The sequence below is a fragment of the Brachyistius frenatus genome, unplaced genomic scaffold (genome assembly GCF_029030835.1).
Source record: "Brachyistius frenatus isolate BFR_SWC_R1_liver_20210118 unplaced genomic scaffold, ASM2903083v1 Contig_1, whole genome shotgun sequence".
In the NCBI taxonomy this organism is placed as follows: domain Eukaryota; kingdom Metazoa; phylum Chordata; class Actinopteri; family Embiotocidae; genus Brachyistius; species Brachyistius frenatus.
In genome coordinates, this window is record NW_027210600.1 from 1,374,250 (window position 1) to 1,396,204 (window position 21,955).

At 46.7% G+C, this 21,955-nt stretch overlaps 1 protein-coding gene across 2 annotated transcripts in view; it reads right to left on the minus strand.

Annotated features, from left to right (window-relative positions):
- Window positions 1–20,439, minus strand: part of epha4l (eph receptor A4, like) — a 59,979-nt gene extending 39,540 nt beyond the window's left edge. Inside the window, exons 1-3 of one of the 2 annotated variants that reach the window (XM_069689670.1) lie at window positions 20,149–20,439; window positions 18,331–18,398; window positions 15,101–15,764 (exon numbers count right to left, since the gene is read on the minus strand). In XM_069689670.1, the coding sequence (XP_069545771.1) occupies window positions 15,101–15,764; window positions 18,331–18,398; window positions 20,149–20,245 (829 nt within the window). In that variant the 5' untranslated portion in view covers window positions 20,246–20,439. The remainder of the gene's footprint in view (window positions 1–15,100; window positions 15,765–18,330; window positions 18,399–20,148) is intronic. The other variant, XM_069689586.1, reaches the window with a different exon arrangement.
- Window positions 20,440–21,955: the final 1,516 nt, after the last annotated feature.

Below are 21,955 nucleotides of genomic sequence, written 5' to 3' on the forward strand. Positions count from 1 at the left end.
AAAACTCAGTCACTCTTCTTTAGTCATAACAGACAGTGAGCGCTCTTCAGAAGAGCAGTGAGAAGCGTCCTCACAAAGCCGCTCTTTCAAGAAAATGAAGCGATCGCCTTTCAGGACCTGAGGGCAAGGAGAGTCTCTCCTTCTCCTGCACCTTGAGGAGCCACTGATCTCTATTCAACCTGCCTCTCTGCCATATCCCTCTGCCTTTGCGTCTCCTTTTTCTCCCTGTGGAAAGGATTTCGTTGCTCAGTGAAGACTCCTGCAAGAAAGGACTACTATTCCAGCAATGCTTTATCCCCCCCCCCCCCTCAGTTGCTGTCATAAGCTGGGTACATATATGGACTGTCTATCCTCACACACATGTTAGTCAAGATAACAGAAGAGCATCCACATCACTACACCTGAGCCACTGGCATATTAGCAGGGATAACTAGCTGCTGACCGTTAGCATCTGTCACAGGAACAGCAGGAGAGTGGAGCAGGTTAACTCATTAATGCCGTCACTGAGGGTTATTAATTACCTCCGGCCCTGACAGCGACGCACAGACACCCGGCCAGCGAAACACATCAGCGTGATGGATGAGGGACACACGGCCACCGAAACTGATCACCGTGATTGATGACACATACTCGACTCACATCTTGACCTTGACCTGCTGGGGGGGAAAAGGTCCTACACTAGTTGTAGCATCATTTAAAATGCAGAACCCCCTCCCCCCCATCAAAAAAAAAAAAAAAGTCGGGTCGCGACATCTGGGTCGACGTTCCTACTCGTGTTAATGAAGGCTTCAAACAAAAGCCAACAAGGCTAACGACGTTAATAACACACGAGCCAACCGCGCTGACAATCACCGGAGCCTTGCTAATGGTGGCCGGTGCCAGGGGGTTGCAGGAGGAGTTGCCAGCAGGTTGTCTGTCAAATGTCGGGTGATTTATAACTGTATTTCCAGCAGCTCCCATCCATCAGCTAGGAGCCACCCAAGACGCTGCCCTAATTAAAACGTCTGTACCTAACACATCGGAGCGGCAGCCAAGGAACCAGATGAGCAGAACACAAGTGTAGAAGTGAACAACAGTAAATCCCAGAGAACAAAAGAGGTTCGACTCAGTGGCATTTTGAAGCCATCAAAACACAACAAACGGGTCCATACTGCTGATTTCTTTGCCTTTTATCCAAATTCTACTTTAAATGTGCTAATTTGCAGCATTTCATAATCCAGAACTGAATTTTTGAAGACAAGACCTTTCACTGGGTAATTCAGCGTACTGGCATGGTTTCTGTTAACACACAAGACAAACAAACCATTTCCTGCTGCAACGTAGAGCCATTTTCTTTTCAGTGTGTTCTGTGGTGCCACTTGTATTGTTACGGTTCAGATTACATAATTGAAAAGAAATTGAAATATTGTTCTGAAGACTTCCTGCAGAACAAGATCTTTGCGTTCTCATTGACACGTAGGCCTCAACTTCCTCCCGAACTCCTCCAGCCTGGCCTTAACAAGCAATATTAGCACAATGGTTGTATCGGGAAAAATCTAAAGTATTCTACCCAGCCACTTCAGAGTGTACAAAAGCACTCCTCACAAAATGAGGGACAACGTCCTGAAGGTGGGAGTAAGGAAAAGAATGGACCATTACAGAAAGCTACAAGGGGAGAGAACGGATTTTAAAGAAATAGTTGGGACGTCAAAATGGACAGAGATGAGCAGAGAACAGGGAGACGTACAATCAAACAAATCCTTCTTTGTTTGGTGAAACGGTGTTTGACTTGGACACTCAGACTCCACTTCTGCGCCCATGCCAGATCCACCAGGGTAGCACCACCCAAAGCTGGGCGCAGCGCCAAACGACTGAGGACCTTTTGTGACCTAAGATTCACACAGTAGGTGGGTAATAGACTATAATTCAAGGCAAACAAGAAAGAGGTATAGCTACACACACACACAGAGGCCTGCACACCTGCACACTCCCAGGTCAGAACACAAAGCCCTTCAAAGGCCCTCTGAGCTACACTTTGCAATACCACGCATGCATGCAAAGACACACACAAACACACGCATCTACCACACAGGCTTAGTGTGAGCAGGTTAAGCACAGGGACGACGGGAGGTAAACAAACTCAGTCATGGCATTGTCTTCGTCCAATTTCCACAAGGTCTCCGGGGGCTCGAGTCTCCTGTTGGACGTGTGCGTGTGTGCCTTCCCGACATTGTTTACAATGAAAAGAGCTGTATTTCAATTCCATTATGAAAAGAAAAAAAGAAAAAAAAAAGAAGAGCTGATTCGAGGGAGGTGAGGGGTATGCTAATGTTGTTGTGCGAGGGGACACTTACATGGGCGCACACCGTTAAACAATTCAGAGAGTTTTAACTATTCTACTCGCGGAGAGTCAAGGAGAATGGGGAGGAAGAGGGAGGATGTGTGAGGAGCTCGCACACAAACACGCTAAGAATAGGTGAAGAGAAAGCTATAGGGAAACGGTCTCAATGGGGCCTCATAGCCGATTCTGTAAACAAGTGTAAAGCACACGTTGCACTGGAGCACAAATACATAACAAATCACTGTAAAGCCCCACAATGCATCACGCTCAATGCAATTTTGTTAACTTATTAGGTTCTCATTGCATCTGCATATCTCACCTACACTGTACAGCTGGGCAATTAATCCAAATATCATACACAAAATGAGACACATAGCAGTGAGATATGGGTTTAAAAAGCATAATCTAACCAAACATTAGATAAACAGATTTATATAAAATATATAAACACATTTAACCTGCAAGGACCATTATAAAACCAAATAATGTGACTAATGCGACCTAAAATGATATGTCAAGGTTCAGGCTACAACTAACTTAAAGTATTTTTGATTACATTTTGGGCTGATTTTAACCAATTATTGCAGTTTGAGATATGAGTGCATTTAAATTGATTCATGATGACATCATAATCTGATACCTTCGGTTCATTGTTCTGCTCTAAATAACCCACATCATTCTAAATAGCCCATAAATCCACCCTCTCTGGTCTGCTTTCCATAGGTGTGTAACCTAAGGTGGCTGCGTTGCAACTGGAACATTGTTCCAGTATGAAGTCATTACCACACATAGCTCAGAGCAAATATAAATCTTTGCCTCCATAACGTGGAGCCTGACATGCAGCCAAATATGAAAACAAAATGGGTAAACAATCGTCGATGGGAGGGTATTTTCCAAAGACAAACAACCCGAAATTAAAATCAGTTACCTTTTCAATGGAAACAGATGGTTTATTTAATCTGGTGCAGAAGGAAAAGGGGTCGGACTGACTGCCCCTGATGAAGATCTATTACGTGGCCACTTGGTTCGTCAAAAATGATGCCAAATTCACCACAAAACAAAACATGTACATCAATCTGAAAAAGCACGTTTTAGGTGACTCTGCTGCACGGCTGCCGTCGGTCAGATCATAAACACACATCACACACACACGTGACATACAGTATGTCAAATGAAAGCGCACACACATCTGTCAACGCTTAAGTGTGCAGAAACACTCGAGCAAAACTTTAATTGCCGAGTTGTCTGCGGTCTCGGGGGCAAGTTTAACATCAACCTTGGCGTTTTTTTTAGAGGCAGCCTGGTGGCCCGTGAGGAGGGGTTGGAAACGGGTTGACTTACGGGTGAACAGGAAGGTATTTTTAGGTTGTTTGTTTAGGTAATCTACTTGTAGCTCCCAGACGACAGCCTGTCTGGGGCCTCAAAACACCTTCTATTGTGCATGTGTGTACGTGTGTACGTGTGTACGTGTGTACGTGTGTGTGTGTGTGTGTGTGTGTGTGTGTGTGTGTGTGTGTGTGTGTGTGTGTGTGTGTGTGTGTGTGAGAACGCAGCACTGCTATTGTGTTTCTGCATTGTGTGTGCATTTACATGCAGTTATATGCCCTCTGTGTGTGTGTGTGTGTGTGTGTGTGTGTGTGTGTGTGTGTGTGTGTGTGTGTGTGTGTGTGTGTGTGTGTGTGTGTGTGTGTGCGCGCGGGCACAATCAAGAGGGAACATAAAAACTTCCGTGGGTCAGTAGCTCTTCAACAGCTCATGTCAGCCCAATGACGGTCTGCTGGTCTCCGGTGTGGCTGTCACTGCTTTAACCTTTGACCTCTCCTGGTGTCACTCACCTCAATCCATCAAGACCACTTTCCCCTCTCTCTCTCAAAACCGAAGTGGAGGTCATTGCTGGAAGTGATACCCCCCCGTCCCCTCCCACCACCACCCTTCTCACACCTCCTGAAACTGTGTCGACTCTTGTTCGCATGGTGTGGCGTCTCATGATGTGTGTGTGTGTGTGTGTGTGTGTGTGTGTGTGTGTGTGTGTGTGTGTGTGTGTGTGTGTGTGTGTGTGTGTGTGTGTGTGCGTGCGTGCGTGTGTGTGTGTGTGCATTCCTGAGCGAGCGGCGTGCATTGGTGTCCGTAAAGTTTGCGGTGGGGTGCGTGCGTTGCCCTCCCTAACCCCGGGCTAGTTGAACCTGGCCTTGCAAGGGTGGCTGCAGGGTGTGTAACAGGAGCCGGGGGTTAATGGCTGCTGCTTCCACACGGTTACTCTCTGCTAATGTGTTTTAGCCTTTAGCTTTGATGTGAGGACAGACGCGCAGACACGGCGATGATGGGGAGCGGCAAACAAAGAGCAGCGAGTTTCAAAATGCACGCCGAGCTTTGAAGTCGGTGTGTGGGCACCGCTGGAAGACGGCCAGAGTCGAGTTGCATTTTGTGTTTCTCGAGGACTCTTCGTCCCGAGCTCTTCCTACTTTTTCTGTTATCTCCTCTTATCTTTACAATATCTGTCACCACTCGAGGTGATGCTCCCTGCTTGGCTGCTTTCTTGGTAATTCAAGCAGCACCGGTGCTTCGCAGAGCAGCCAAAAATGTGTTCGTAACTTCCTTCATTGTTTTGCTTCCCGTTGCTGATACCGTATCACGACGCGTTAAAACCTGAAGATTATATATCACACAAAGTCAGGATCTTTTTACTGCGGCAGGGGCCGGTTTAGTTTGCTGAAGGGAAGAGAGGAGTTCTGCTCTGACCTGATGAACTGCTGTCCGTTCACCCTGAAGTCCCCCTGAAAACAGTTTCAAGTCAGCTGAAGCAGCTCTACTACGATCAATGCAGGAAATATTGACTGGAATATCAACCTGCAGCTGCCGGAGGTCGCGACACGACCACCTCCAGCTTGTTCAAAGAGCGATCGCCGTCTGTACCCAGAACCTCCCACTTCACCTCGCACATCTCCGGCCGTTTATCAGGGCCAGTAGACAGGAATCAATTCATCTCCCTCTCTCCTTTAACCCTCTCACACACACATAGATGTCTACACGCCCTCGTTTGAGTTCCTTTCTGTCTATCTCCATCCTGTATGTCTTCCTGCTTTCCTCTCCCCTCCTGTTTCTTCTTCCCCTCACATACTTCTGTGGCGTGAGCCTTCAAGGGATCGCTTCTCTCTTTTTCTTTTTTTTCCCCCCAGTAGTATCCAACAACTCGCTGCAGATCAGGGAGGATCAAGGTTTCTAATACCGGAGACATGCCCTAGCACGGACACACCTCTGCCTCCATGAGACCTCCGCACCCGTAATTGGGGCCCCCCCAATTACATTTGGGCTCTCCCGCAGAGAGGTTACACCTCCCAGGCAAGCCCGCAGTGTGTTTGATACACATGTAAGCTTGCATTTCGGTGTGCATACACAATCGCAGCGGGAGATCAGCCACCTGAGCTCGAACTCCTGGTCTGAAGCCACATTAGGTGCGTGTATGTGTGTTAAGAGTTTACGCAAAATGTCAACAGGAGTATCAAGTAATTCCTTTCTGTCAAAGGTTTGATCTTTTGGGAAATGTGCTACCTTGTTCAGACTTAGTGCCACTCTAATGTCCGTGTGCTAAATATGAAGCTACACCATAAGCACTGGAAACAGAGCGGACTATTTCTGGGCCAGGACCAGAGACTTCCTGGAACAACATACAAAGCCAAACCTGATATTGTCCATGTTTCTCACCATGGAAACAATTTGATAATAGAACAAAACTGCAGGTTTAAGTAGTTTGGCCGTGTGGTTGAGTCTAAACACAACGAAAGCCACAAGCTTATGGAGTTGTTGCTACAAAGAAGAGGATAGTAAAATTAGCTTCAGTTGGGAAGGAAACACTGCGCCACAGAATTCAATCAACGTTGATGCGGAAACATAAAGAAAATAAATGTAAACAGCTGGATCTATTTTTAATGTTCAACAGAGCAAAAAACTTCAGCTTCAGCTCACCGTTGGCCGCGCACAACCTAACCTGTGACTGGATGTCTGCGAATGAAATGTTGTATTCGTTCATTCAAATCGAGTCTGTCTACAGACACGAGCCTGTACGTTCATCTCTTCATCAACAAACCAGCTGCTGCATATTCGAATGTGTCGCTTCACCCTTTGAGGTGTTGGCCTCTCAACTCTGACGCAGTGACACTGCTTCCAGGCTACAACCTGCAAGTATTCCTGGATTCAAATCACACATTCAAAGTGTGTGTGTGTGTGTGTGTGTGTGTGTGTGTGTGTGTGTGTGTGTGTGTGTGTGTGTGTGTGTGTGTGTGTGTGTGTGTGTGTGTGTGTGTGTGTGTGTGTGTGTGTGTGTGTGTGTGTTTGTTTTACCAGCGAGACCGAACCAATGTGCCATTTCCTCCACCGCCGTGATTAGAAACGGGACGGGGGAGGCGGGAGGGGGGTCTCAGCTCATTAAAATGGCCGTCCAGTCTTAGGTCCCATCAGATTACACAGCGGCCCTTTTATTGCAAGGCTTTTTGTCATAACCCCTAACTGATTGCTACGGGGCATCCTTTGATTCGGCCACTGAACTGCACAGGAGGTAAAAAAAAAAAATAAACAAAAAGGACGACGACGAAAAAGAGGGGAAGAAAAGACCACCTACTATTGGACCCGGGAGGATGGAGGGAGCTTAAGATAGAAATCAGCGGGAGAAAGAGAGAAGGGGGGAGATAAAACATTGTCAAGGTGTTTGCAATCAGCTTCCCATTGTCGGATACGGCGGGAGAGCTGGCCGTCGTCCGTGTGAGGAGCCGCCGGGCTGCTTTGTCTCCGGGCTCAGATCGCACGGCGAGATTGGAACGTTAAAGTTTATGATACAGCGTGTGATACGCCGGCCGAAACAGATGTACAGAATAAATATATGACAGATAATGCTTCAGAGACACACATACTCTCTGCCCGCCTACACACGCACAGTCCTCGCGATCAGTAACATATTGCCCCAGATCAAAGGGATTTCCGGCAATGGTGAACCGACAGATGAAGTGCAGAAAAAGCACTGTTGCCAGACTGGAACTAAATCTCTTTCCACTTCAACCCCCCCTTGTTTTTTGTGTCTTTTTCTCTCTACCTCCCTGCCTGCCTCCTCATCTCCATCTCCACAGCTCTTCTTGGCGAGCGAGGTCCGTTCTGCCTCTTTTTTTTTTTTTTTTTTTTTTTCCAGCACAAAGACAGTGGCAGGGGCCCTCTTTCTCTTTCATAACCTCTCTCTCTCTCTCTCTCTCTCTCTCTCTCTCTCTCTCTCTCTCTCTCTCTCTCTCTCTCTCGCCCACCCATGCCCACTTGATCCGTCCACTTCTCCCCTCTCAATCCGCCTTTCTCTGCCTATACATCCGTCCATCTCCCTTTTACAAACCCGGCCTCTTCTCTCCACGTCCGTCTGCCAGCTGAGGGAGAGGAACAGTGGCGCGGGCGGGAGGAGGAAGAGTGGGGAGGAAAACAAAATATTTTAAGTGAGCGAAGGGAGAAAGAGAGGGGCAAGAGAGCAAGAGGGAGAGTGTGCAGGAGCGCAGGAGAAAATGGAGGGAGAAGAAGGGGAAACAGTCGGAGGAATGGGGGAGCAGCGGGAATGGATAGAGAGGGAAGGAGAGGGGGGGTGAAAGGACTGCAGGGTTGTGTTGGTAGAGAGCTGGGGTATTGATTCAGGGCCTTTTGACATGCTAATTTGCTTGCTGACTGCTTTAATCGCTCCCTCTTCCCATCGCAAGCTTCAAAGAGAGGATGCTTTTCAAAAAGATGAGGGCAGAGGAGAGGAGAGGAGAGGAGAGGAGAGGAGAGGAGAGGAGAGGAGAGGAGAGGAGAGGAGAGGAGAGGAGAGGAGAGGAGAGGAGAGGAGAGGAGAGGAGAGGAGAGGAGAGGAATGATATCATCCTCTTTTTGTCACTTCCATAGCACATAATGTTGTTAATGCCAGCTGACAACCATGTTAGCTAACATGGTTGTCAGCTGCACTGTTAAAAAAAAAAGTGTTTGTACAGGGTGTGTGTATCGTCATGGCTCCAATTTTTGTGAAATTGAATTTTAAAGATGGACTGAAGGATTAATTGTTCTGTTATAGGTTGAAAAACAATATTCCAAAACCCAGGAGATGATCTGAAAGACGCACCGTCACAAAGTTCAAACCAGGGTCCACTAATAGATGATGTATTATGATGTTTTGTCATAGGAGAGTGACAGTGTACGAACTGAATGTATTTACTGTGAGTGTATTGAGTGTGACAAGCACCAGTGGATGGCAGGACACCTGCAACTTTGGAGCACTCGGACCACTTTTACATTTGGAAACAGAACACGACATTTCACAGATTTAATGCGATTTAAATGTTTTTATTTTTTTTATTTCTCCAGGCTGTTGCTGGAACCGTCACACTAATGGAGCTCATTCGTTTCCACTGTATATTGTGCTTTGTCTGTCCAAAGGCACACACGTCAAATTAATTGAGCACAACAACTAACACTGAGCTTGATTTTGTTGTTTTTCCAGCTACATAATCAAGACTCCAAATAAAGCATAGCAAATGGAGCTGATTTTAAAGGCAACGCTTAACCTGCTAATCTTTATAATGAGGATAATATTGAGGCCATTCTCGTTGCAAATGAGCTTGTTTTAGGATTGTAACTGACACCTGTTGCTATTTAACTCCATTCAAACCCATTAAACTAATGTCCTTCCACTGACGGATTCCACCTGGTACAACATGAGACAGCATGACATCAAGGCATATTTGCTGTTAAGCTCAATGGCACAAAGCAGAGCCCTGTTTGTTCTGCACAAACTGTATTTTCCCAGCATCTTACTGAATATAACCTTTACATCTTAACATATTATTTAACAAGAATATTCCATATTACATTCAAACAGAGATCACTGTCAAATGTAGTGTCATGTGTTTGCAGCACTTTCCTGCAACACGTGTCAGCTCCTTGAAACAAGGCACACCAGCAAAACAATTCCTGAAAAGGTGTTTCGATTTTCACCAAAAAAAAAAAAAAGAGAGTTAAAAGGAGATAAATGAGTGAAAGGTGTATATTGGTGACCCGGTGCGATGTAGCTGTGGGAGCACTGCGGCTCTCAGCCCCCGGGGTCATGCTCGATCACCGGTGGCTTCCTGCCCTGAATAGGGCACCGCCAGGAGAAATAGAGAGGGGTGATGAGTGTCGAGAGCCGCGAGGGGAACAAACACCGAGGCAGGACGGCAGCCCGAGCAGGAAAAACATTTCAGCACCTCGGCTAATGACGGCTGAATTACCACCAGCAGCCCCACCTCCCCCCGCCTCCCCCGCCGTCCAGTCTAAAGAGGATCTGTGTGTGCTCAGAGGACTTTTTTTTTCTTTTTTTTTTCATTATTTGAGGAGCTAAACAAGAACAGAATATTTTTTGTTGTTGCTGTTTAAAGCGCTTTAAGCAATTATTTGAGCAGGAACGGGAGGAGGGCGGAGGACCGCTCACGAGACACTTTGTCCTCTCTTTCTCGATCTGTTCTTTCCTGCCCTGCGTTGGTAATAGATTCGTCTCTATTCAGCAGCACAAAATGAGCCTCTCTGGTGGCAGCGGGAGTGATGAGTACATTCACCTCCGCTCCACATGTCTGTGTATTATGACTTAACATGTGATTTTTTTTTTTTTTTTTTTACATGTCTGTGTGCGCCTATATTTGTGTCTGCTTGTATAAGCAGTGTGAGCCCGAGTGTGCACATACTGGCTGCTAAGACGTCCTCCTCTGCACTGGCATGTGTCGCTTGTGCACTTGTGTGTTTGTGGGGAACAATGACGGGTGATGATGTTCGGCGCGCCGCTCCTCGCTGCCTCCCTCACCAACAGTGGAGGTAATCTCATTATTCAGCCCACTTCCTGCTGCTGCCACCAGAGACAGGCTGACAAACACTAACCACCCTGACGGCCGGAGCGGAGCAGAGAGAGAGAGAGAGAGAGAGAGAGAGAGAGAGAGAGAGAGAGAGAGAGAGAGAGAGAGAGAGAGACAGAGAGAGGAAAAAAAAAAAAAAAAAAAAGACAAGGAGAAAAAAAAAAAGATGTGAAAAGATGTGAAAGGGTGAAAATTGCTAAAGAAACTCAGTAGTATAAATGGAGGCGTATAAAAAGAGAAAAGGGACATGTGAAAAGAAAGACGCGATCATAAAGAGCCGATGAAGCAACAGGAAAATCAAAGACAGAAAAAACAAGCAAGCCGGCGAAAAGAAGATGCAAATACTAAATACTAAATTTGGGAATATGCAGAAGAGGAGGTGGGGGGGGGCGGGGTCTGTGTATTTAAAGCCACCGGGGACCTGAGGGCTAAATAGAATTATGTGGTGAATTTAGAATGATGCTCCCAAGCGCATATTTAACACTGTCAACAGAGGGAGGGAGAGAATGGGACACCTACACACACACACACACACACACACACACACACACACACACACACACACACACACACACACACACACACACACACACACACACACACACACACACAATAAGTGGAGCTCAGGAAAGAAACTTCATCCCTAAAAACCTCTTAATCCAACGCCGAGGAGAGTTTACAGCTTAGCAAAGACTGCTGGTAATAATGAGGGAGGGCAGGCGGCGACCCTCAGGTGAGAAAACGCGCTGATCGCACTCTGACATCACAATCGGGCCGTGAGCCTTTATCCACACACAGTCGTGGAAATAAAGTTAAGATAATGAACTGTAGATGCTGCTGCTTTTCACAGGGTTGCTTTAATGTAGCATGTACATAAAACACGTTTTTCATTTTGTATTAAATAAACAGCAGCAGGACAAAAGGGAGATGATAAAAAAAAAAAAAAAAACATGCAATAAAATTCATTTTATTCTGGAAAAATGTAATTTCAGGATTAGGACTTGGTTTTAGGGTTCAGTTAGGTTTAGAATAAGGGTTGGGGTTAAGCACTCGTTGTGATGGTTTAGGCTAGGGTAGGTGTGTATGTGTGTTTAATCATGTAATCATGTTATAGATACACACATGTGCTCACCTAGTCACGATGTGGGGACCCACATATCTTTTGGGGAGAGAAAAAAAAAGTTCTTAAAAGGTAAATAATTACATTTTAGAATGAAGACCTGGTTTAAGGTTTATTTTAAGTTTAATTTAAGGATTAGTGGTTATGGATATGATCAGGCAAAGCCTCCAGGAAATGAATCAAAGCCAATAGACCAGAAGATCTGAAGAAGATAGATCTGAAGGACCAGTTTGAGTTTTAGACTGCAGGATCACGAGATCACAAACATAGAAGTACAGAAAGGCTTGTGCGTGTGTGTGTGTGTGTGTGTGTGTGTGTGTGTGTGTGTGTGTGTGTGTGTGTGTGTGTGTGTGTGTGTGTGTGTGTGTGTTGGTAAGAGGTGGTTGTGGGGGACCTGGTTCACAGCTCAACCACGATCCAGCTTTCTGCAGTGTCAAAAGCGTCTGTCACCTTCACACTTCGGCCGAGCTACATCCTCCACAGTCACATACGCTAACAGATTCAAATTGAAGGCAAACACACACGCACAAACACACATACACACAAACACACATATATACACAAGTTGAAATCTGCTGATTTTCCTGAAAACATACATTATCGCTCTGCGGAGTCAAAACTGCTGCCAGAGCACACTGTCGGTCAAACGTTTCTCATTTCCCCTTAATGGCATACAAGGTTCTCCCTAATCCCTGCCTCCCACCACCTCATCAACACCCCTGCACCTCCAACAGCAGGGACCCCCTAACCAGATGAGGAGCGAGAGGATGCCCCCCCTCTCCCTCCCTCCCCCCATTGAGCCAGGGAAAGGGATCCCAAATGCAAACAGATAGAGTCCCCTCGCCTTAGATCAGGGGGCCCCCCTTGGCCCACAGTGCCCTGGTTGTCCCTCTTGCCTTGGCCCTGGGACTAAACCCTAGACACCCTTGGTCCACCTCGAGTGCAGACAGACACACACACACACACACACACACACACACACACACACACACACACACACACACACACACACACACACACACACACACACCGCTGCCACAGCTGTCAAAACCCTGACGTCTTAATCAATCCTGGATCCACGACCCTGTCAGACGCGGCAGTAAGATGGATGCAAAAGGGGCTGACCCCCGACCTCTGCCAGGGGTGGAGAATACAACTCCCCCGTGCCCCGCCAGCTCCCCCTCTACCTCTCCCCCCCCCCAAACATCAGCAGCTTCAGTCGGCTCTGCCGCTGCCCCAAACAATGATGGAGGAGAGCCCATTCATTCTGGGCTGGGAACCAGGGGCCAAGGTGCCCTTGTAACCCCGCACGTACACGAGACAAGCTCAGACACACAGGCATGCAACACACACACACACTCACACACAACTGAGCTGTGTGCACCACAGAAAACCTTTAAAAGAGATGGTTTGAACTTTATCAAGCCACATCGTGAGAACACACTCTCATACACCTATTAAAACTGGTCAATGCGTAAAAAAATACTAACAAACACACCTAAACTCACAATCCTCCACTGATATCCAACAACCCCCCCCCCCCCCCCCCACACACACACACACACACACACAAAACAAAAACAAGCTTCTGTTTAAGTCCCTTGGTCAACACAGCCATCCAAGAGTGGAGCCCCTCTCCCATGGAGCCTGTCACATTGGGGAATATTAACCAGCTCATCAGTGCACTTGAAAACCAACATTGTCCAGCACCTTTTAACCCTCGAGTCACTGGAGCTGATACCCCACTGACGCCGCAGACTAAAACCCAGTGCAGGTTATCCCGTGTCCAATTGGAAGTGAAACGTTTGAAAAAATACAAAGAGAGTAGCTGAAGCGAGAAGGGAATAGAGTGGCTGTCCTGGCACTGCAAACTTAAACAAACTCAAGCACATGCAGTGATATGTGAAGTAAATGGATATATTGGCTTGAGCAGCAGTGCCATTGCCAGTGCCAGTGCCATTGCCAGTGCCATTGCCAGTGCCATTGCCAGGCCGGCAAAACACTACGAGACTGCATTAGTAATAAAAAAAAATTAAAAAATCAAGGCTTCCAAATCCTTTGTTGCCTTCTTTGGTGGGTAACAGCTTATTTTTTTTCCTCAACAGGAATTAAAGGGGAGAAACACGGAGTCTATTTCAATGTTGCAGGCAAATAAGAGTTCTGATATACAGTATGAGATCAGGGTTCTGATTTGAAACACGAGAGGTTATTATAGTAAATTGCATGATAGAAAGCCAGAGAACATTTACTTTGAGTCTGTAACTAACTACCTTCAGCTCTACTTCCCTCAGCCCTCCGTCTCTTTCTGCTTCTCTGACCCCGGGGGACAGAAACCTGGCCGGGGCCGTCTGAAGCCAGCAACAGCGGAGATGGCATCAGTCCAAGAGAATTCTTACAGCTCATATCAAGCTTTTTTTTTTTTTTTTTTTTTTTTTTTACAAACAAACACCAAAGGACACACACACAAACCCATCTGTGACCACTTGAACCCCTTCGCCTCCCCCCACCCCCAAAGCAGCAGCCAGTGGTAGACCCCTAAATCACCAGACCTGTTTGTCATGCAATTAGTCCTCCAAGATAAAGGCTCCCTCATAAATTAGGAGAGGTGTAGTGGTCCGTCCCCCTGTTAATCACCCGTGCCCAGCCTCTGACCCCTCACTGCTGCAGCCAACTGCTTTTTGTGTGTGATGGTGGTAGGTGGTGGGTGGTGGGTGTGGGAGGGGGTACCCCAATAAACCATCATGGCAGAACTGGCATCCGCTCATCTGGCCAGCGTACAACCGCGCTTCAGCTTGGCAAGAGGCTGAATGCGATCCACAGAACAGCTGCTGAATACTACTAGGCGCTATTAACAATGGAGTGCGGTCGACCATAAGCTACAATCGATTGGGTGCAATGAAACAAGCCAGTTAAATTAGGGCAGAGACCATCAGAAATGCTGTTTATCAACAGCCCGAGCTCGAGACGTCTAAAAGCAGGACTTTCGAAAGCATCTATTGGCAGGTTTTTAATGGGCACTCCGAGGAGATGTCTTGAATTCACCAACATGACAACGGCTCCATCATGCCCCTGATTTGAAAGAAATCTAAAACGGAGGCACTCTGCACTGACCTTAAAACCTCATCAAAGTGCCTGGTATCGAATCACGGCAAGCTGGGACTACAATAATCATCCACAGCGGACTACCCGCCCTCCCCACCAAATAGCAGTATTTCCACCCCATCTCAGCTGTGTATTTTCACTCCTCTTATACCTGCTTGGAATTATAAACTCCGTCTTTGTCCTTCTCTTCCTGTAAAGCTGTCTATCTCTTTTCCCCAGCTTCGGCCTCCATTGGCTATAAGAGAAAGAGCAGGTGGGGGTGAAAGACACAGTGGTAGCGCGAACCAGTTGGAGCTCTACCCTCGTCTCCCGGTGTCACGAATCCTCCTGGGACGCATCCCATTGCACAACACCTCCCTGTGGGCCCGCTAATTACTCCATTTACAGTCATCATTGCTTCTATCAGCCAACCAGACGCTGGAAAGAGGACTGCAGAGAGTGGCAGAGCGAGGAGATAAAAACATCCAACAGTGTGCAAGGTGGGTGCATCTGGGGAGGGAGGGGAGGGAAGGGAAGGACAAAGGGAACAAAACAAGGAGGATAAAGACAAAGGAACAGACAGAGGAAGGGTACAGCAAGGGTGGGCAGGATTTGAGGGGACAGACCGGTCTATGAATCGGAGAAAAAAAAAAAAAAAAAAAAAAAAAAAAAAAAAATCTGTGAGAAATGTCCTCTCTTTACCTTGACATTCTGCATTGCGCTCCTCATATCCAGGGTTGCACAGGCAGTTCCCAATTGGCACCAACCACTCTCCGTCAGCTCCGCAGTACATCTTGGGAACCTCCTTTTCCTCCGAATTATCCACGCACGAGCCCCGAACTTCCACAAGTGAGGAGGTATCGGCCCCCGTGATGGTATCAGGGAACTGGGCCAAGTTACGCACAGCCAAGGGACATTTCTTGTAGAAGACCCTAACGGAAACAAGCGCGATGCACGCTCCAACATCCTGGAAGGCCAAATAGAAACCCTTCCGGGTCAAGGCGCCGACGTCCCGGACCTCCGTGTTCAGCTTCATGATGCGATCGCCGATGTCCACCTGAGTGAAGCTCTCGTCTGCCGCGACGGTATCTATCTTGCCAAACTGGTTCTCACGGATGTAGCGCTCTTTGTCGTTGTTGGATTCATAGTAGTAAAGGTTGAAGGTTTCCTTGCAGGTTCCCATCACCCCCGGGAGGCTGTTGCAGTCTCGGAGGGTGAACTTGATCTCAATGTAGACACGCTGGGCACCTCCGCGGGGGATCCAGTCGGTGCGGAGCCAGTTGTTCTGATTGGGCTCCATGACGTTGCACACCTGGTACGTCCGAATGGGGATGTTCTTTTCATCCATTATACTCACTTCCTCCCACTGGGGAAAGGACACAATAAAAAAATGTTACAAGGATATTCTTGAACTTCATTAAACTTTCAGTCTGCTAACTGAATTACTCATGTTCAGAGCCATAACTAGAAAAACTGTAAGAAAATCCTATAAAAGCATTACGGCAGAATAGTTAAAGGTAAGAACAGCTGAAAAATATCTGAAATAAATGGTCTCCTCATTAAAATGAGCCGTGTGAGTATTACACATGACTGGGAGCCAGTTGATGTCGGGAATGAGTGATACTGTGCAGAAAGCATTTTCTTAGTGCAGTCAATATTTGACTCTCAGCAGAGCAATTAATTGATGGCTTAAGTTTAAAGCATATTTTATAAATGACACCTAATAGACTTGTCAGGTTCTAATATAGAATCATAAAGATATTAATATTCATTGGTGCTCCTCAACTATGAGAAAGGAAATGTGTAATTAGGTCTATGCGTCTGCAATGCCTTCAGTTCAATTGCTTGGGGGAGTGGAATACAAAATCCTCTTCACACACACACACACACACACACACACACACACACACACACACACACACACACACACACACACACACACACACACACACACACACACACACACACACACACACACACACACACACACACACAGGTGGTTCAGGGCATTAGAATAGGTAAAGAGGAAAGAATGCAAACAGAGGATTATGTGGATGCTGAGGATCTCTGAGTAAATGCTAATGATCTAATGTGTGCCTGTTTTACATCTGCATACATGGCTGAGACTGGGGAGACAGGGGCACACATGTTCCCTGACGTTAGCATGAAACTCACAGGGAAGAGGGAGACGCTGACGTGGGGGCACATGGATTACGTTATCCGGCGCGTTCTGGCTTATTTTTACTGAGAGGGAATGTTTGTTTTACTTATGATAAAGTTCCCCTCTCAACGGAGCACCGCTGAGCAAATACGAGCACGTCTTGAGAGGCTCAAAGCAGTGCGTTCCCCAAAGTTTTTCACCGGGTGTTTTAAATAGAGTCTTTGACTGAGCTGGGCCCTAAACAAGAGCAGACAAGCCTTTGGCTGGCGTACGGCTTCGACCGTTTACACAAAAATCATAATGGGACTGTGGAAGATATGGGTTACGCTGCCAGATTTGACGTGATGCCTTATCATAAACGATCTGGATTAAAGCCTTATTTCCCTCGAGTGGAGTGGGATAATGCTAAACATAGCTGCGGCTGTATGATTTGAGAAAATGTCTATCATTCCCTGCTGTTCCATTCCACTTTGCTCTCCTCCCTCGGCCCCCCTTTTGTTGTGTAAATCAAGCGGCACTGAGATAAGGCCGCACCTTTCCCCGATAGCAGGAAAGAGGGAGAATAAGGCCAATTGGTCATAATGAGAGGGTGAATGCAGCCTCGCTGGGGCTGCCAGGACCCCGTCAATCATTTGTTTGTGATAAAATGGCCGAGGGGAGGACCGGAGCGCTCCGCCGACCGAGTTCATTTGGAAAGGCTCACGAGCACAGCCTGCATTAGTTGCACAAGGTGACACACCCCCCCCCCCGTTCAAATTCATTAGCTGACGTGATCATTGCAAATTTGCATACATTTTCATAAAACATTAAAAGGCTCGTTTGTGCTCATCATCACATTTGTGTAAGTAAAACAATTGGAGGAGTGACTGCAGACTGTCACTTGTTTAAAGTGAACATTTATTAATTTAGACATTCAAATAGATGTTTAGCAATTTCTAGATGATCATATTTAGACATGTTTAAGACATGTGTCTCACCTTTTTCCAAAGTCGAATGCTTGTGGCTGCTGTGGGCCCCTTTGTGGCCTGTATTCTGTCTCTTATCAGAGCCACTATGCGTCAATTAAACTGAAGGATCACACATTCAGTCGACCCTGTTCCCCGTTGCTTTATAGCTGGTCGTCCTGCGGCCAGAGCTGAACCCCGCTGCACTTTCCCCCTTATTCATCCCTTCCAAAAGACCCTCACTCGGCTGCCAAGTTCCTCTCTCTCTCTCTCTCTCTTTCCCCCTCTCCCTCTCTCTCTCTTCAACTCAATGGTGGAAAGGGATATAAAGTTTCTCCACAAAGACCGATTCAATCCACCGTCTATTCAGGAAACCTGACGCCCGCTGCAGTATCGGCCCCTGCATCTGACCATTACAGAGTGGTTAGAGAGAAGGGGAGCGAGGAGAAAGAGGAGCAGGGGTTGGGGGGCGAGCGGGGTGCCTATAGGCCGATGGTTCTGAGTGGGTACCCCATGGGGCCCTGCAGGGTGTTCTGGAGACTCTCTAAAATATCAGATTCTAATTTATCCATACTTTGGTGCACCATAACTGAAATGATTTCACCCTGAGCCTAATATCCTGACAGTACAGACAGTTGCACAATAAATCCTCCACAAAGATAGTCCCATGAAGGGCTCACCCACACAAAACCTTATCAAAGACGGCTGTGTATCTATTTGGCGCTCCGCTCTACTGCTCCTGCCAATGATGGATATTACCTCTCTATTTTTTGCTCAATAGGGGACCATGCGTCCTAACAAGGGGACACTTCTTTTGCAGGACTTACCCCTCCTTCTGTCGGGTTGGCGACCCATCCCAGCTCCCCCTGTACAGATCTGGAGTCCAATAACGTGACTGGAAAACAAGAATAGGGAGAAGTGAGACTCCAGATCGTCCTTACAACATCAGCATTGGCATATACAGTATAATCCAATTAGGCCTAATACTCTGAGGAAGAAACATGGCTTCCGGTTTTTCCTTAATGAATTGAGAAAACTGTTGAAGCGATTTATCATGGAGAAAAATATCCTCATGATGAATATCAGTGCAGGGGGGGATACAATCTGAAGGCCGGAGAGTCTCACAAACGACATACTTGTTCATGTTTTGTTCTGCGTAATTCCCTGCTGTGCTTTACGGACGTGGTTTTGATTGATTTTCGTTAAGAACATGATTTTCTACACATGACAAATGTTGTTCCCCAGTGTCTTTCAAATAACGATTTTCCTTTTGCTCACCGTCGGCTTTAAGCAGGTTTGATTTGGAGCCCTGCGTGTAAACTTGGTGCGTGAAGAACAAAAGCATTTTCTAATGTTCCTGACTGTCACGGAATCCAGCACAATACTTTCCCGAGAAAAAGTAAAACATAACGCACGTGAGGCATTAATTAAAACGTGTTTTCAATTGAATTACACCAAAATTGCATCGAGTGTATTCATTTTTTAGGGTCGTTTTGATTCGGTGCGTAAAAATGCGTAATTAACTAAATAAATAGGCCCGATATTTAAGTCTATGGAATAAATTATTAGGATCAATGCAGATTGATCCATTTTAAAACTGAAATATTGGTTTCATATTTATTTTAACGGATTCCGTAGTGCATCTTTGTGGACTTGTTGTGTCTGCCGAAGCACAGATACAGACGGCACACTGTTGTTCTGCAGGGGACACACATCCATCAACCGGGGAGGTTTTTAAGTGAAATAGAATATATTTGTGTTTGCAGAAGTAAAGTAAAGGTTATAATCTGTCTAGGGGCCTAACATTTCGATATGGATACACTGCGCCCCGGGACACCGAGCAGGCAGCTCTAGTTCCGAAACCTGCCGAGCTCTTGCTCTACCACACACCATGTTCAGTTCAAATCTCTTGCAGTTTAATATCGGGTCGCTTTGTGAAGCTACATATCTACCAGAGCACAGTCAAAAATCGTTGATTAATCGATGGTAAATATTCCCGAGTTCGGCGTTCAGGCTGTCTGATGCGCAAAAGATGCATAATGCAACTTTTAGAATCTGTTAAGAATCGGACCATTTTCCACCTAATCACAACGTGACAACAGAAGCGATCACTGTCACCAATTCTCAAATTGATGGATTACGAGGTGCTTGGTCAATCGGGTGTGTGCCGGATTTGTGAGTCTCCCACTAACATTAACATTTCATTTCTCTTCTACAGGACGGGTCCGTTTATGTAGATGTTGTGGAAGATTAAAATGTTTGTTTTTTTTAAACAGAGATTGGTTTGACCTTCGCTCTTTTCAAGAAAAAAAAATAAATAAAAAAAACCCGCACGAATCGGGGCTACAAGTATTAATGTTCCCGGCGGGTTTCGGTGCTGATACGATCCGACCGTGAGCCGAGACTTAAACAGCCGAGGCGCAATTGGAAAAGTCGCTTCTCGTTCCAGCTTCGGTCACGTAAAACCCCGCAAAAGTCGCTGCGTAAAGGTGACCGTCTGTGCTTTCCTTCATTAAACTCATCGCGGCTCCACGCGCTCTCAACCAGGGCCCACGGAGCGAGGTTCCGCGGCGCAAACACACAGAGACGGAGCGGGGATGAAGTCAGAAGTCCGTGGCAGTTCTTTTTTCTTCCAACAACCTTACCTTCATTTGGGGGGTATATCCGTGCCGAGGAAACGAATGTAGAAATCCCAGGAATAAGAAAGGTGGCCGTGAACAAAATCCCTGCCATGAGTGCCATTTGTGTCGTTGTTCCGTTTTTCTCTCCTCTTTTTCTTTCGTTGCTCTTCTCCCAGGTCCTGCTCTCTCTCTCTCTCTCTCACTCGCTCCCTCTCTCTCTCCCTCTCTCTCTCTTTCCCAGTGGAATATGGGTTTGAAGCGGACAGGGGGAGAGAAACGCACGGAGCGCTCCACAGCCAGGAGGCGGGTCTACTTTGTGCGCTCTGACGCGGACCCCGTCAATCCATATAGGAAACGCAATGGACAGGAGGGGGTGAAGTGGGGGGGAAATAATCATTAACAACCCCCCACCCCCTCCGCACACCCGAATTAACTCTCTCTCTCTCATTTACCAGTGGCAATCACAGACGAACACACGACGACATGGTGACTGTTTGAGGTGGCATTTCTCCAAGAGATGTGCCATGCAGGTACAAAGGCGATGTAAAACTCACCAGGACTCCCTCACAGTACAAGAATAAACTGCGGGGTAACTTGTCCTGTTTGTCACCTAATAAAAAAATGAATTCAAAGTGCGTGCGCACGCGCTCCCCATTCACACACCTAGTACACAGAGTTAAGGAAAACCACCGCCTCCTTCTCTCTGAACGAACAGCAGAAGCTGCTCCTGAACTATGCAGTATGAGTGAAATGCAATGCGTCAGTTTTTTTGTCCTCTGTGTTCCTCAGCAGTCACTGTGCTGATCCTGCATGTAGTCTGGCTCCAGTCAAGCGCAGCGCTGTCCGAGGTGAGCCGCATCAGACCAAGGTCGCCACCTAGCGGAGATAGCGACGCCTATTCTGCCTCCAAAATTGGATTAAAGAACAAGCATGAGCATGACCTCCCTAACATTACATGGTATTGCACTTTGTGAAATTGACAATGCCCGTTTTAGGATCGGTGGCAAGCTGGTATTGGATTATTGTCACTTGCTATTATTCTAATATTACCAAGGCTTTATGGGTATTTATGATGAAACGTGCACACAGGTCCATCCATCTGTGCAGCAGGCCTGCTGTTGTGCTGTTGCAGAGGCGAACGATGTGCAGGAATTGATGTTGCTTCCAACAAAGGCTGCATTGTTCATGTTTGAGAAAAGGCAGCAGTGTCCAGGTTTGAGGTTTTTGCCCAGGGTGCTCTCTCCTTTATGTCACTCCTACGCAGGTCTTCTATTGCTCCTGCGAGATGTGCCCAATCACTGTGGCTGGCAGGCAACCTTTCAACGATATGCAGTGGAGCATGTCACTGTGTGGGCAGGTTAGGGTGTTCTGCACCACCACACACTGCAGGTTGACCACGGACAGCTCTCTACAACCACAACCAGCTCTTCTTAAATATTGTGTCTCTTTTAGAGGGGAATGTGGCCTTTTATGATTCAGCTGAAAAAAACATGCGCCCTGCCGAAGACTCCTCAGGCAAGTTGTATCCATATCAGCTGCTGCTTCTTGCAAACCAACAGAATTTCATCAGAAAAGCATCTCTGTATTGTCAAATCGGCCGCCTTTTAAATTTAAATGAAGCTGTCTGAATTTTGAATTTAGGCAGCTTCATTTGGATTCAGAACCCTGTTTGTGATGTCGAGCCAGCGAGCACTAAAGCTATAAGAAGTTTTTCTCACACTCAGCAGGTGTCTGAATGCATTTTTTCCCCCCCTCATGTCATTGCAGCATCATACATATATGAATGTGTCTTTGTGTGGAAATATTGTCTGTAGCCTTTAGCATCCACGTT